Here is a 17,612-nt window from a genome sequence, read left to right on the forward strand (position 1 = left end):
ACATAGAACTGAACATAAACACTCAAGGTGTAGCCTCCCCCTGCTGGCCACATTGTTTCTAACCCAAGCCAGGATGCCATTGGCTTTCTTGGCCATCTGGGCACTGCTGACTCATGTTCAGTTGACTGCCAACAAATACCCCCAGGTCCCTCTCCAAGCTGCAGCTTTCCAACCACACATCCCCAGGTCTGTGGCTTGCCATGGGGCTGTTGTGACCCAGGTGTAGTCTTTGGCACTTGGTCTTGTTGAACTTCACAGTATTAGCTTTGACCCAGATCATGCTGCAAAGCTTCCCTGTCCTCCAGCAGATGGACACTGCCACCCAGCTTGGTGTCATCTGCAAACTTCCTAAAGGTGGGACATGGTAATGGGAGCTTTTTGTCCATTTCTACAGGTGCAGGATGTGACACAGAACTTGCATTTCACAAATTATTCCAAAATTTAGTATCATTATTAAATGATCTCATTTTGAAAATTCAGATGGCAACTGTATTGCATTATTTCTTCCACGAGCAGATTTTTCTTGCTATTTGAATTGAATAAAAAACTAATTAAGATCCTGCAATCAAAGAAGTGTTGTTTCACACTCAGAAGGATGGCCAACAGGCATTAGTATGAGGAAGGGTAGAAAAGCCAGCACTTGGTGCAGTGAAAACAGAATCACAGAATCAGCCAGATGGGAAGAGGCCTCCACGATCATCAAATCCAACCAATCACCCAACCCTAATTAATCAACCAGACCATGGCACTAAGTGCCTCAGCCAGGCTTTGCTTAAACACCTCCAGAGACGTCAACCCCACCACCTCCCTGGGCAGCACATTCCCATGGCCAATCTCTCTTTCTTGGTAGACCTTCCTTCTAAGATCAAGCCTAAACTTCCCCCTGCACTGCTTAAGACTGTGTCCTCCTGTTGCTGGTTGCCTGGGAGAAGAGACCAACCCCCACCTGGCTACATCTTCCCTTCAGGTAGTTGTAGACAGCAATGAGGTCTCCCCTGAGCCTCTTCTTCTCCAGGCTGAACACCCCCAGCTCCCTCAGCCTCTCCTCACAGGGCTGTGCTCCAGACCCCTCCCCAGCTTTGTTGCCCTTCTCTGGACACATTTGAGCAATTCAACATGACGTGGATCTGATATTAGTCAACAGAGAATAAGACTTTCTTCAATCATAAACTTCTGTGAAACATTTTTGGTGGTGTTTTTTATTTTTTTTTCTTGTTTGGGTGTGCCAGTGGAGAGCCATGGTTCCAATCATTATCAGGCTTCACGAAAGACTTGCCAGATGCTTTCCAGTCACATGCCTCTCTGCTGGCAGGATGAGAAAGTGCTTAAAACAGCCTTTGTACCATACTAGTTCACTCAAGAAAAAGCCCTCAGTGGAAAGAAGCCTTTCTGTGACAAGATGTTTCCCATAGCCATGTACTTCTAGCTCGGTATATGCTCATCTTGACATGATTTTGAGTATTTTTAGTAGAGCAGCTCAGTCTCCTTTGTGCAGTCATGAAATGAATTCTGTAATTGTTTTTTTTTTATTGTTTAACTGCGCCTAGCTGCTGACCAACTGTATTTTATTTTTGTTTTCCTCCTTTAGGTATCAGCACATTAATAGCAAACAACGTTTATGACGCTGCGTATCCGCTCCATGATGTATGTATAGAATGTTCAAAATCTCTGATGGTATCACCCATGGGTGCACAGATATCAATGGCTATGGCTTGTGGAAATGAATCATAAAATCAGGATGGAAGGGATCTCCAAAGGTCATCCAGTCCAAACCCCCTGCAGTAAGCAGGGACATCCTCCATTAGATCAGGTTCCCCAAGCCTTTTCGAGCTTGACCTTCAGTATCTCCAAGGATGGGGCCTCAACTCCCTCCCTGAGTTCCACCAACCTCATGCTGAAGAACTTGTTCCTAACATCCAATCTATATCTCTCTACTCTAGTTTGAAGCCAGTACCTCTCATCCTGTCAGTGCAGGCCCTTGCAAACAGTTCCTCTGCAGCCTTCTTGGAGCCCCCTTTGGGTACTGGAAGGCTGCTCTTAGGTCCCCCTGGAGTCTTCTCCTCTCCAGGCTGAACACCCCCAGCTCCCTCAGCCTGTCCTCATAGCAGAGCTGCTCCAGCCCCATGATCATTTTCATGGCCCTCCTCTGGACCTGCTCCATCAGTTCTATGTCCTTCCTGCGTTGAGAGCTCCAGAGCTGGTTGCAGGACTTCAGGTGTGGTCTCACCAGAGCAAAGTGGCAGAATCCCCTCTGTCCATCTGAAACATGAAAATATATTCTGTGTGTGTGATTCTAACAGGAAAACTTACATAAGTATCTTTCAGGTTGTGATCCAAATGTAGAATCAGGGACGCAGGAACAGCTGAGCAAACTGCTATTGAATTTTATCTGGTTTTACATCAGTTATGATTTCATTTTCTTTCTCTAGGGTGAATATGAAGGCCAAAATGATGAGATGAATGAAAGACAGGTAAAACACATCACAAAATCAGTTTATATTGGATATAATATTCAATGAAAAAGTGTTTTTTTTTACAAATACATCTATTTTATTGCACTATTTATTTCCCTTTATTTCTGAATATGTATTTTTTTTCCACAAGACTTTTAATGATGTCTTCTTTTGAAGTATTTCTGTCAATATGATTTGATACTTCACATTACAAAATGCTTCAACTTCAGATTCGTAGGCAAGGTCAACCTATTAGGAGGCAAAAGTTGTTAGTTGACTTGTAAACTATTTTCTCTTCAATAGCTGGTAGTAAAGTGGAACAATCATTGCTAAGAAAGAAAACCCATAGTGCTGTATTTTTTATTTCAGTGTACCTTCAATTAAATTCTAGGCAACTTCTAAAAATCTGCTTCAAATTATTTTGTAAATCAAAAGTTTCTGGCTATCAAAAGACTTCTGAAAACCCATCACCCATCAGCTGTCGGAAGAAGAGAAACAAATCCAACATAAAAAATTATGTGAATTCAAACTTTTTGATGCATACGCATGCTGTTAGAAACGAGAAAATCCATTTAATTACTGTATTTCATTAAGATTAATTCCATATTGTTTTCTAGAATTTGCCTTCTTCCCCCTCTTACCTCCCTGATATATTAAAAAATAGGATAGGAAATTAAAAGGGAAAATTGTGGGGAGGTAGAGAAGGAGGGAAGAATAAAGAAAAAGAGTATGTTTGGATGCCTAAATATTTACTGTGCTAGAAATTAAACTGCATATGTTCTTCTTTCCTTGAAAACTGCTAATAACTGTTTTTAACTGTTAATATCTTTCACTTAATGCTTCCTAAACGTTTTTAACCCTGTATTATATGTTGGGATGTGTCATCTGTTGCTTGAGGTGGAGATACAAGGCTGTTAATTTAGCAAAATGCTGTTTGCTTGAGGTAGAGATAAACTGCTGTCAATTAGGCAAAACACTGTGGTGCTCCAGAGCGTAATTGCCATGGCTGATTATTATCTGGGCAGATGAAATGAAGACTGAGTTCAGAGGTCCTACAAAGAAATTTGATTTCTTTTCTGGCTTTGTGAAAATTTGGAACCATAATCTTTATAGTTTTTGGTAGGGAGCAATAACATTTAACCACTAGATGTCTTCATGGGCTGTAGACAATTTAATTTAACATATGAACCTTGGTAAGGAAAAAAAGACAAAGCTGGGAAACAAACCCTAAAGAGGCTTGTACAGTCTAGTGTGAGGTGTCCCTGCCCATGGCAGGGGGCTTGGAACTAGATGATCCTTGTGGTCCCTTCCAACCCTGACTCTATGATTCTATTCTATTCCTGTCTGTAATGTTGGACTTTTTTTTTTCTTGATGAAGAAATTATCTGCTCTGCACTTGCAGAATTGTCTCTGAGTGATAAGTCAGGCATTGGAATGTGCTGCCCAGGGAGGTGGTTGAGTCACCTCTCTGGGTATGTTCAAAGGTGGTTCAGATGTGGTGATTGGGGCTCTGCTTTAGGGGTGAGCTTGGCAGAGTAGGGATATAGGATGGCCTTGGTGATCCTGAGGGTCTCTTCCAATCTGAATATTTCTGTGATTGTGATAATAGTGGTACATGAGTGAAGTACTCTGGAAGTAGCTACAGAGTTTACTGACTCATAAGGTTAGCAACATTTTGAGAGAAGAAACCTAAGTGAAGGTTAATCGATGGAGGAAGTTGGGTACTATGGAACAGAGGGGAAGAGCATCTTAGAATGTCTGGAAAAATATTCACCCCACTAGTTGTATTTTGTGCTTCTGCCTTCTTCTCTTTTTCATTCGACATATTAGGCTCAGTTATGAAGTGTTAAGTATTAAAAACATAAAAGCTTCTTTCCAGAAATACTTTATTGATTATTCACATATGGCTCTGCTGCCTAGCCATTGAATCTGCTGTAGGATTTCGATGCATAACATCATCTGTTTTCTATCTGAATCTAATAGTCTTAGTGTTTAATTTCCTGAAAAGCCCAGATCAGGTTTAAAGGAAAGGGAGGGAGGGAGGCATTTTGGACATTTTGGGTTTTCTCTGCCCCTTTTTATTTTGTCAGTTTTAACTTATCTGTGTCTTGTATTTCAAGTGGCTGTTGTATAAGCACCACCCACCCCCCCGACCCCCCCCAAAAAAAAAAAAAAAAAAAAAAAAAAAAAAAAAAAAAAAAAAGATGAATTGAGCCTGTCTGGTGTACCTAGGCAATAAGGCAGCACAAATAATTAAGTTTTATATCCCAGTTCATAATAGAAAAGGTTAATCCTTATTAACCCTCTTCCTGGGAGCAAACACACCAGTGAAGCAATGCTTTGGTCACATCCTATGAGAATTAGAACTCTGCTGTCAGTGAAATGTTCTCTTTTACTAAGACTATTGATTGGAGCAGAGGAATTTCCCTGGTTTAGTGTCATTTTTCCCTTAGAAAAAAAAAATTCTTTTCAAGAAAGCTGTTGCACAGCAGCATGGTAATAACTCCCCACCAGTATAAACATTGACTTGCTCTTTAAGCTTCTAGCCCACTGGCAACTTGTAAAGCTTCATTGCTAGCAAGATGTTTGACATGAGAAACACATGAGAGCTTTGTTACCTCTCTGGAAAACACACTGCTGTCAGATGCTACACCAACATCCCTGGAATATTAGAAGCAGACTGGGACATGTTATTTTAAGCTTACAGAAAGTACTGCTTTTAAGTGAAGCTGATAAAGTAGGAGAAACTATATGACAAATCTCCTCCTAGGATTCCTTTCAATTGATGAAATATCATGACAGGAAGCACATTCCACCTTCCAGATTAAGCTTAATCTTGTGAAATTGCAGTGTTGGGAGTGAGGTTTAGTGTGGGCAATACACATGAATGGAAAATATTCAGGCCATAAACTGACCTTCAGTGCTAGGGCTTTTGGAATGAGAATAACCAAGGGGATATACTTTGAGATAATGCTACAGCAACCTGTTCCTGAACTGACTGCAACATTAGAAAGACCGTTCATTTTTTTTGCCCTTCAAATTCCATTCTGTAGCTGGGTTCAAAACAGCTTTTAAATAGTTTTAGGATTAAACAGCTTTAACAGTCTTCTTTTATATATTTCAGTGAATGGATTTATTGGTATGGTTGTATAGGAACATAAATAACATTGTAGGTAATGCTGTGGAGTTATGGCAAGGGGTGGTTTTGAATAGGTAACCACAAGTATTTATATGAATGTGTCAACATGGCAGCCAGGGCAATCCTCTTCAAACCCTATGAAAGCCAAAGAAATGCAATCCTAGTCTCATCACTTTTTTCCCCCAAGTGCAAAGCATTTTGCACGGTGATGTTCTGGAAGAGCAACATTCTAAAAGCCAAACCAACACATTCCTCGAATCTCACTGCTGAATTCCCAATTACTTCAGCAGTGTAGGGTTCACTCTCTGATCTATGAACCACAGAATCACAGAGTGTTAGGTGTTGGAAGGAATCTCCTGAGAGGATTCTCATCCAGTCCAATGCCCCTGCCAGAGCAGGATCACCTAGGGCAGGTCACACAGGAGCATATCCAGGTGGGTTTTGAGTCTGCAGAAAAGGAGACTTCACAACCTGTCTGGGCAGGCTGCTCCAGGGCTCTCTTACCCTCACCATAAAGAAGTGTCTCGTGTTCCAGTGGAACCTCCTGTTTTCTATCTAGTACCCATTGTTCCTTGTCCTATCACTGAGCACCACCAAAAAGAGCCTGGCACCTTCACCTCGATACCCACCCCTCAGATACTTATAGATGTTGTTAAGGTCCCCTGTCTGCCTTCTCCTCTCCAGAATAAACAGCCCCAGGTCTCTCAGTCTTTCTTCATAGCAGAGATGTTCATTTCCCCAGTCATCCTCATGGCTCTCTGTTGGACTCTCTCCAGTAGATCCCTGTATCTCCTGAATTGGGGAGCCCAAAACTGGGCACAGTATTCCACAGGTGGTCTTAGCAGGGCAGAGTAAAGCACAGGGCCAGGAGAACCTCCATAGACCTGCTGGCCACACTCTTCTTGATGCACCCCAGGATTCCATTAGTCCTCTTTGCCACACAGGCACATTGCTGTGCCTTTAAGTAGTATGCAATGGCAGAGCTCTGTGCACTTCAATGGCTGCAAGACATTTCCATATTCTGAACAAAAATAGTCCTCTGGGTGCATATTTGAAGGATCCAGCTCTTAACTGCTTACTGGCTTCTTTAGTTCTTTCACATAGCACCTGCAGGAGGAGAAGCATTTTAAGCAGTTGAAAAATGTGATTGGAAAACCTCAAAATATGTCAAGGTCTCCATCTCTGCAGTTACACTCTATGAAATTTCTCCATACTTATTTTAACTGTGCTGTTACTTTCATATGATATGGTGTAGCATGCTGGTAGCTGGCAAACCTCATGAGGTTCAACAAGATCAAATGCAGGGTCCTGCAGCTGGGTTGAAACAACCCTCATGATCAATACAGGCTGAGGGAGGAGGTGATAGAAAACAGCCCTGTGGAATAGGACTTGGGGTTGCTGGTGGATGAGAAGCTGGACAGGAGCCAGCAGTGTGCACTTGAAGCCCCGAAGGCCAATAGCAGCCTGGGCTGCAGCAAAAGAAGTGTGGTCAGAGATGGAGAGAGGAGATTCTGCCACTTTGCTCTGGGGAGACCTCACCTGGAGTGCTGCATCCAGCTCTGGAGCTCTCAACACAGGAAGGACATGGACCTGATGGAGCAGGTCAAGGGGAGGGCCATGAAAATGATCAAGGGGATGAAGCAGCTCTGCTATGAGGACAGGCTGAGGGAGCTGGGGGTGTTCAGCCTGGAGAAGAGAAGGCTCCAGGGAGACCTTTACTCCATTTTACAATAGTCTGTTGTTTATTGGGGGAAAAAAATAGCTTCATGGCTCTGTTTTGCAGATTGAATTACAGAGATGTCAATGTAACCTGCAACTAAACTATTGAGTTACACATGTTGCAGATTTGGAAATAAATCTGTATCATACTGGTTTAAAATTACTTAGTTTGACTATTTTTGGTGTATTTGGTGTTGTGGAAAGACATGCACCCAATAGAGTGGGTCCACAGGAGGGTCACAAAAATGATCAGGGGGCTGTAGCACATCTTCTACAAGGACAGGCTGAGGGACCTGGGATTGCTCAGCATAGAGAAGAGAAGGCTTCAGGGAGAGCTAATAGCAGCCTTCCAGTACATGAAGGGGGCTACAAGAAGGATGGAGAGAAACTGTTTGCAGAGGGCTGCAGTGACAGGATGAGCAATGGCTTCAAAGTAGAGAACAGCAGATTCAGATTGGGTGTTAGGAACACGGATATTATTTGTGGAGAAAGATGTGTGTGCACCATCCTTGCACTGCTGGCTTGGTTGGAATCTTCCACAACTGCCTGAAAAAAAAAAAAAAAACAAACTTGGAAGTTTATATTGAAGCATGAGAAATTACTTTTTCTGCTATATATATATTTAACTCTTTGAAGATGTTTCTAAACCCAAGTGGGGCTACTTGTGCCAAGTTAATCTGTTTGTTTGTTGTTTCTTCTTCTTCTTCTTCTTTTCCAGTTGCTGTATCAGGAATGGGCAAGATATGGAGTGTTTTACAAGTTTCAGCCTATTGACCTTATAAGGTAACATGGACTTTTATAAAACATTGAGGGACCTTGTGCAGAATAATTAAGTTCCAGTAACTTCAGCAAACAGAATCCTGGATTGATCAGAGCATTGCAAATAATGCTCTCACTGCTTTTTCTGTTCCTTTGATGTTCCAGTGACAACATCACAGCTTTGCTTCTGTATAGTGGCTTATTCCTGGAAGAATTCATACTTCAGATATTTTTTGTTTAAAAGAAAAAAAAAGAAAAAAGAATTAAATTTTTCCAAAAAAAGAGGAATTTCCATTCACACTGATCAATTTTTTTATTGGAGATTATGGTCAGAAAATATGGGGAATGGAATAAATATGGGGAACGGCATAAATATGGGGAATGGAATAAAGCTGGAAGTGGGGAGATTCGGGCTGCATGTAAGGAAGAAGTTCTTCCCCATGAGAGTGGTGAGAGCCTGGAATGGGTTGTCCAGGGAGGTGGTTGAGGCCCCATCCCTGGAGGTGTTTGAGGCCAGGCTGGATGAGGCTCTGGCCAGCCTGATGTAGTGTGAGGTGTCCCTGGCCATGGCAGGGGGGTTGGAACTGGATGATCCTTGTGGTCCCTTCCAACCCTGACTGATTCTATGATTCTGTGATTCTATGATTCTATGATCTGAAGCTCGTGTTTGTATCATAGAATGATAGAATGAAAGGATCATGGAGTTGTTTGGGTTTAAAGGGACCTCCAAAGTTCATCTAGTCCAACCCCCCTGCAGTCAGCAGGGACATCCTCCACTAGAGCAGGTTGCTCAGAGCCCTGTCAAGCCTCACCTTGAACATCTCCAGGGATGGAGCCTCAACTCCCTCCCTGGGCAACCTCCTGCAGTGTTCCACCACCCTCATGCTAAGGAACTTGTTCTTCACATCCAATCTTAATCTCCTCTTCCCTAATTTGAAACCACTGCCCCACTGGTATGGAACAGGCCAACTCAGAATGAGTTTCCAGTGCCTAGTATGTTGTTAGGAAGTACCACAAACGTTTGTTAAACTGTGAATGACTGCAGCAGTTCTCGTTTTACCAGACCTGACAGCTCAGTTGAATTCAAGTAGAGCTACATCTGCTTACATTCCATCTTCATTCCTGTTTTGCTGTCTCCATTATAATGTTTCACTATGCTGATATCATTTCATATAAACTCTATGGTTTATACTCCTGTGAGAAAGAAAGAAGAAAAGGAACAGACATGTGCAACTGATTCACTGTTCTCAGAGATTATTTCTTTTCCTTTTAAGAGATGATTTCTCTTCCTTTTATCTTCCATACTTTGCTTGACTGCTAGTTTGACTGTTACCACTAAAAGAAATGTGTTTTTTATTTTCTGGGTAATGTTAGAGCTTTAAAGTATATATACCTGAAGAACGACTTCTCTTTTCCTCCTGCAGTTGAAAGAGGATTTTGCACTTCTGTGCTGTGGTGGAGATTTGAATTCATTCACAGTGTGAATGCTTCTTCCATTAACAAACCTCAGCCACCCTTTGTGCACATTGATAATTTACTGCCATCCTTCTTAGTTTAACCTCAGCTTTGGTTGTGGAAGCATTGTGTAACATGACAAGTTTAAATCTAGGCTTTGATAGACAGGAGAGGCAATATTTATGTTGCCTTATACTCAGAGCATGTTCTGACTGAGTCCATCACCTAATGTGTCCAGCTCTGGAGCTCTCAACATAGGAAGGACATGGACTTGATGGAGCAGGTCCAGAGAGGGCCACAAAGGTGATCAGAGGGCTGGGGCAGCACTGCTACAAGGGCAGGCTGTGGGAGCTGGAGTTGTTCAGCCAGGAGAAGAGAAGGCTCCAGGGAGACCAAATAGCAGCCTGCCAGTATCTGAAGAGAGAGTTCTTTAGCATGAGGGTGGTGGAACATTGCAAGAGGTTGCCCAGGGAGGGAGTTGAGGCCCCATCCCTGTGGATATTTACGGTGAGGCTTTAGAAGGCTCTGAGTAACCTGCTCTAGTGAAGGATGCCCCTGATGATTGCTTGCCTCAGGGACAAACCTAATCAGACCAGACTAAAGTTTTGGGAGGTATATCTATATATCTGCACGTCTATATATCTACACATCTATATACCTCTGTATCTCTATATTTATACATCTATATGTCTATACATCTATGCATCTATGTATTTATACATAAAATCACAGAATTGTCAGGGTTGGAAGGGATCTCAAGGATCATCCAGTTCCAACCCCTCTGCCATGGGCAGGGACACCTCACACTACATCAGGTTGCTCAGAGCCACATCCAGCCTGGCTGCAAAAAACCTCCAGGGATGAGGCTTCCACCACCTCCCAGGGCAACCTGTTCCAGTCTCTCACCACCCTCAAGGTGAAGAATTTCTTCCTAACATCCAATCTAAATCTACCCATTTCTAGTTTTGTTCCATTCCCCCTAGTCCTATCACTACCTGACACCCTAAAAAATCCCTCCCCAGCTTTCTTGTAGGCCCCCTTCAGATACTGGAAGGCCACCATGAGGTTTCCTCAGAGCCTTCTTTTCTCCAGAGTGAGACCAGGTCTCTCTGTCTGTGTAGCTATATATCTATGGTTATATGTGTATGTGTAGCATCCCATCCCATTCCATGGTAAGACAGCTGACCCAGCAGGTCAGTCCATACCCATATATACCTTTTCTGAAAGCCAGGTTTCAAAGCAGGGAGCGGTGAAGCCTGCCTCCTGTATACAGCTAATAGAGCAGTGAGCTGAGCTTTGAGCTCCCTCCCTCCCTCTGCAAGGCTCACCTGGCTGTCACCAGCTTCCATCATAAGGCTACAGAGAGAAAAGAAACCTCCACCATAGTAGATGTGCAGGGTAACATCCAGCTCCTCATGCCTGGAGAATACATACATTATGATTTTTTCTCTCTGCTAAAGAAACTGCCTGGTCAGGTGGTTATTTACTACCTTCTGAGTAAGACATCACTTACAGCATGGGATCTGCACACTGTTACAATGAGCAGCTTTTCTCTGCCTGACAGTTTGATTCCTTGCTTAACAGAAATGCCTTTTTGGTGCAAACCAAGCATGCTTCAGGCTTATCCATTGATTCTTTTCAGGTATAGCCTTTTATTTACTCCACTATGTGCCACTGAGGTGCTCCTCAACTTTAAGGTCCTCTTTCACCTGTTGATTTTTTTCATTTATAGCCCTTTATTTATTCCACTATCTGCTGCTGATGTGCTCCTCAACTTTAAGGTCCTCTTTCACTTGTTGATTCTTTTCATTTATAGCCCTTTATTTATTCCACTGTGTGCCATTGAGGTGCTCCTCAACTTTAAGGTCCTCTTTCTCTTTGTCTATTATTGATTAGTGTGTTTAAAGTGTTGTGCTCTCCCTTTCAGTCCAGTGAATTACTGTAGTATTCTGAGACAACACTGATTCGTGGGACTCTGGAGAGGGTTCCCTTATGCCAGGTGCATAATGACAGTAAAAGCCTGTGAAATAACTAAATGACTCAGCTCCCATACAGAAATATGGAAACACTGTGCAATTCTTCCCTGACTGGCTTTAGCAGTGTGGTGGGTTGAAATTCCTCCCCCAACATAAAATTGCCAGACCAGCTCAGTTGGAAAGCAAATGAAGCTGCAGTTACAAGCCAAACTACAATCTAGAAAGGAAATGTAATGAATATGTACAAAATTATACAATATTTACATATATATACAATTTATAAACCACACATATATACAATTTATAAACCACCACTAACAGCTTCTCACTCTCTGCTCCCTTCCCTAGCCCTTCTGTACATGGGACAAGAGAAAGAGCAGAGAGCTGCTGTTAGTTACTTAACCACAACAAGAACACATTCAAGGTCAGCAAAGCCAGCAGAAGCACAAGTTAGTATCTGCCAGAGCAAAGGAAGCTGAAAAGAGAGGAAGTTAGTTTATACAAACCAACTTTGGAAGGAGTCTGTCCAATGGGATTAGTCAGAACTTATCATTATTTTCCCTTTTACACCCAGTGGCAATTTCATAGAATCATCGAATCAGTCAGGGTTGGAAGGGACCACAAGGATCATCTAGTTCCAACCCCCCTGCCTTGAGCAGGGACACCTCACACTAGACATTATTTACATTCTATCACTTTCTGTTCAAGATCTGTGGGAAATTCTCAAGGTACAGCCTGAAATGACCACAAGCAGGCATATCTTCAACATTCACAGAGACGCTGAGGTTATACTCAGGAAGCTCTTTATTAGGAGCGAGAGAGAACAGCTTTAAAACTGCAGCAACAGAACAAACATAGCATTAAGCAGAACAATGCCTATGGGCTCCACCAGTAGTCCATCTACCTCCTTTCCAAACCTTGACTGAGAATGTGCCTGAGTCAATAATCTGAGCATATCTTCTTGCTATAACCTCTCTGCACTTTGAGACCAACATATTTTTTATAGTTCCAAGGAGCTCTGCCACAAAGATTCGTTCCCAGTGTGGGGTACATTCAGCTTACAGTTCACCATCACTAAATCCCTAGGTACAGTGGGGAAGTGCTATAGCAGCATCCTCTAAGCCTTGACATTGTCCTTTGTGCAGAAAGGAAGGAGCCAGAAGCAAGTGGGACCCTGCAGCTTAGTCCTAGCTCCTGAGAAAGGAGCGTTCGTTGTAATTCTTTCCCCTTTCCAGCGTCTGTATGATCTCATTACCCCCTCACAATCCCAGTTTATTCATGAATGGATTTTGTATCCTAGCATATGTCCACTCAATGGGCTGCATACTAGGTGCTTGATGTTGGGACAGAACTTTTCATCTGCAGTTGCAGGGAGTTTCCCCTCCAGCCTTGGAACATCACATCACAGGGCTTCAAGGAGTGCTCCAGCCTCTGTTTGTGGCAAAGCAGAGAGTTGTCTTCTCGTGGTGCATAAATCATTGAAGAATTTGTATTGAATTACTCTGCTGGATGCAGGCCTGTGACTGGAGTGAGATGATTTACTCACAGCTCTGCATGTCATAGACTTTGTCAGTCCTTTAGGAAGCGGTTCTCTCTCTGTCTGTTTTGGCAAGAGCTTGGTCTTATTTATAATTGCTTGTATGAGATGGAATGTTAAGCCAGTAGGTTTGTATTGCAATGATGAGGAAAACCAGATCCCTGCTTTCCTGATAAACATAATTCCCAGGCTTCAGGCTGCTGTCTGAGCACTAAGATCCTCATTACCATCCAGAGTCCTCACTCCAGTGAAATTTTTCAAAAGCTAGATCTAGCAAAAATGTACACATCTACACCAGGACTAATGCAAAGCCAAGGCTCTGAAGGTTGAAGCAGGTTCCTCCTTCTTGGATCATGTAGCTTTTTAGGCTGCTGAAGTTGCATTTCATCTGTGTGCAGAACTCTCTCAGGCTAAGCTCTGGAATATCAGTGTGGTGCCTAAACTTCACAGCCAGAAACTTCTTAATGGACACAAGTGTTGGGTCCTGATCCACTAGGTGTATATGGAGGGGCTGCTATTAGTGTGTTTTAATAGGAAATGAAAGTTTGGTCTTTTAAATGGAAGAAGCAAAAGCCAGAGGTGGGAGGCTGCATTTTGGAAACAAAAGATGAAGCCCTGTAGATTTTTATTTTATTTGCATACAAACACTTATAGCATCCAGAGGTGTGTGTGGCTGGGAACTGCAGAGAGCAGAAAATGGTTACTGCATGGTTGCAGTTAGAATCATAGAATTGTCAGGGTTGGAAGGGACCTCAAGAATCATCCAGTTCCAACCCCCCTGACAGGGGCAGGGACCTCACACTAGATCAGATTGCTCAAAGCCACATCCAGCCTGGCCTTAAAAACCTCCAGGGATGAGGCTTCTACCACTTCCCAGGGCAACCTGTTCCAGTGTCTCACCAGTCTCATGGTGAAGAACTTCTTCTAACATCCAATCTGAATCTACCCATTTCTAGTTTTGTTCTATTCCCCCTAGTCCTATCATTACCTGACACCCTAAAAAGTCCCTCCCCAGCTTTCTTGTAGCCCCCTTCAGATCCTGGAAGGCCATAATAAGGTCTACTCAGAGCCTTCTCTTCTCCAAACTGAACAACCCCAACTCTCTCAGTCTGTCCTCATAGGACAGGAGCTCCAGCCCTCTGATCATCCTTGAGGCCTTTCTCTAGACACGTTCCAGCACCTTCAGATCTTGTAATAGGAGCACCAGAACTGGACACAGTACTCCAAGTGGGGTCTCACAAGAGCAGGACCTCAGGAAACTGCCTGAAAGAATCCAGCACAGAGCCACAAAGATGCTGAAGGGAGTGGAACACCTTCCTTATGAGGACAGACTGAGGGAGCTGAGGGCTCTGCAGCTTGGAGAAGAGGAGCCTGAGGGATGCCCTCATTCATGTTTATAAAGAGGTAAAGGGTGAGTGCCAAGAGGATGGAGCCAGGCTCTGCTGGGTGATGCCCAATGACAGGACAAGGGGCAGTGGGTGGAAGCTGAGGCATAGGAAGTTCCATGGAAACAGGAGGAAGAATTATTTCACTGTGAGGGTGGAACAGGCTGCCCAGGGGGGTTGTGGAGATTCCCTCACTAGAGACATTTAAAACCCACCTGAACATGTGCCTATGTGACTTGTTCTGGCAAGGAGGTTGGACTGGATGATCTTTCAGGGCCCCTTCCATCCCCTCACATTCTGTGATTCTGTGAAATCTTACTGTCTCAAAGTGGCAAGAGGCAAGATTTACTATCTTAAGGTATGCAGTAAGATTATGACTAAAAAAACCCAAACATGGTATTTGTGTCTTATTGGACACTATCCATCCTTTTTTTAGCCACTAGATGGTGTCTATCAGACAGAAGCAACACTTCCAGTGACAATAGTTCACGAGTACTTATTTCCTAATACATGAAATGCACCCAGACTCTGTAGTAAGGGCTTAGCTACAGTCATTTGAAAAGCAAAAGAAGCATCCCTGAAATATTAACAGGTATAAATAAAGGTAATTTATTAAAAGAAGCCAGTGTTGGAGCTTCAAAGTGTTGTGATTGTGAAAATCATGCAAATCATCTTGTGAAAATTAAAAAGGAATAAAACATGAGTGGCCTCACAGCTGTTCCAGGTGGAAGCTTGGGCAAATGTTTCATTTGCAAGTGAAGAAAACCCAAAAGAGCAAGTCGCAATAGGTGTGAAATGACACAGGAAGAAAAAAGGTTCTGCCAGGCCAACAGGGAGGTTCATTCATAGTATCATATGAAATAATTTACTCCTTATGTGTAGGAGCTTATGGAGTCTCTTAGGAGAGAAAATGCTGCATGCAGAGCTGAATGAGTGATTTGTTTCTTACATCCAGCATCACTTGGTGTACTGAGGTGTTCATGAAGTCAAACTGTGCTCCTTTCCTCCACTAGGTCAATAACCACTGTTGACTTAGAATCATAGAAGGGACCTCCAAAGGTCATCTAATGCAACCCCTCCACAGTCAGCAGGGACATCCTCAACTAGATCAGGTTGCCCAGAGCCCTGTTGAGCCTCACCTTGAATATCTCCAGGGATGGGGCCTCAACTACCTCCCTGGGCAACCTCTTGCAGTGTTCCACCACTCTCATGCTAAAGAACTTGTTCCTAACAACATGCACCCTAATCCTATAATTACCTGACACCCCAAAATGTCCTTCACCAGCTTACTTGTAGGTCCCCTTCAGATACTGGAAGGTCTCCTCAGAACCTTCTCTTCTCCAAACTGAACAACCCCAGCTCTCTCAGCCTGTCCCCACAGGAGAGGTGCTCCAGCCCTCTGATCATCCTCACGATCTTAGAAGTCTTTTCCAAACAAATCAGTTCTATGACTTTGTGATTCTGCGACAAACCAGCATCATGTAGCCTGCATATCCACTGGGTGGATAGTCAGCCTTCCTTTCTGTCTCAGTCACATTACATCTGTACTTATTATGCTGCTATTGTTCTTTGCATTACAGTAAGTAAACAAAGGCTTTTGTTCAGTTTATATTCCAAATCCATTGCCACAAATTATGTCCTTGCAGTTGTGTTCTGACAGTTTCTTGGAATGGAAGTAATGAAGTTTGTGAATCTATGAAGCTCAGTGAGTGGCTTGTCCTGGATTTATTTCTTTGTGGGTGTAAGGTTTGACTTTTTGCTCCTTTAAATTGCAGATAATACACAAATTCTGTAGGGTTTATTCTACATATTTTTTTCCCCCCAGATTTTGGACATCACTAGAATGCATAGAATCATAGAATTGTTAGGGTTGGAAGGGACCTCAAGGATCATCCAATTCCAATCCCCTGCCATGGGCAGGGACACCTCACACTACATCAGGTTGCTCAGAGCCACATACAACCTGGCCTTAAAAACCTCCAGAGATGAGGCTTCTACCACCTCCCAGGGCAACCTGTTCCGGTGGTCTCACCACCCTCATGGGGAAGAATTTCTTCTAAACATCCAATCTTAATCTTCCCATTTCTAGTTTTTGTTCCATTCCCTCTAGTCCTGTCCCTACTTGACACCCTAAAAATTCCCTCCCCAGCTTTCTTGTAGGCCCCCTTCAGATACTGGAAGGCCACAAGAAGGTCTCCTCAGAGAACTTGAATATTCCCTTTCCCTCCACACATCACCTTCTCCAGTGAGAGAAGACACAGTGACACAATACTGCTTTGAATAGTAATTATTTCTATAGAGCTCAGAGACTAGGGGAAACCATTTTTACATCTTAAGTGGGTTTCAAAATCTCTTTTCTCTAAGTAGTTGTAATATTTTAACAGTTGGGTGAGGGGTTTTTGTTTTGTTCTGTTCTGGTTTGGTTTGGGTTGGGTTGCATTGGGTTGGGTTGTTTTTTTTTTGTTTGTGGCTTTTTTGTGCTGTAGTGAATCGTAAGTAATATTCCACAGTTATTTTTTTGGGGAAAAAAGAAAAAATATATCTGTGGCTGTTATAATCTGTAATTTAGGCAGGTTTGGCTCCAGACTTCAGGTAGATGCAGGAAATATTTTTTAATCAATGTTTTTAGACAGGAACTTTAACCAAAAGGCTTTGATTAAATGGCTCTGGTGGTATCTTTCTTCCTGACACTTTCAGGCAAAAAGGGTCAGATTCCTAGTTTCTCTGTTGGTTTTTTTGGTTTTTGGGGTCTTTTTTGGGTGTTTTTTTTTTTTTTTTTTGTGAATGTTGATGACTGTATTAATTGCTAGAGAAAATACACAGAGTATGAAGAAGGCTCTCATAGAAATCAAAATCTGGGCTGAAGCTCTCAAGTTGTTTCGAGGTCTTCCTGATCTGGTACAAAGTGTTCCAAACTGAATGAGGGACATTTGCAGATGTGGACACAAACAGAATCACAGAATATCACAGAATCAATGAATATAGTTGACTGGAAGAGACTTTCAAGACCATTCAGTCCAATCCTCAAGCCAGCACTGAAGGGTCAACACTAAACCATGGCCCTAAGCACCACGTCCATACACTGCTAAAACACCTCCAGGGATGTTGACTCCAGCACTGCCCTGGGCAGAGCATTCCAGTGCTTGAGAATCCTTTCAGTGAAGAAATATTTCCTAATATCCAGACTGA

The 17,612-nt window shown here is 42.9% G+C and overlaps 1 protein-coding gene across 1 annotated transcript in view; it reads left to right on the plus strand.

Annotated features, from left to right (window-relative positions):
* Nucleotides 1-17,612, plus strand: part of ANO2 (anoctamin 2) — a 158,816-nt gene that overhangs the window by 26,200 nt on the left and 115,004 nt on the right. The window contains exons 8-10 of the mRNA XM_054399996.1: nucleotides 1,589-1,644; nucleotides 2,430-2,471; nucleotides 8,030-8,094. Of these exons, the coding sequence (XP_054255971.1) occupies nucleotides 1,589-1,644; nucleotides 2,430-2,471; nucleotides 8,030-8,094 (163 nt within the window). The remainder of the gene's footprint in view (nucleotides 1-1,588; nucleotides 1,645-2,429; nucleotides 2,472-8,029; nucleotides 8,095-17,612) is intronic.

This window comes from Indicator indicator, chromosome 3 (genome assembly GCF_027791375.1).
Source record: "Indicator indicator isolate 239-I01 chromosome 3, UM_Iind_1.1, whole genome shotgun sequence".
Classification (NCBI taxonomy): Eukaryota; Metazoa; Chordata; class Aves; order Piciformes; family Indicatoridae; genus Indicator; species Indicator indicator.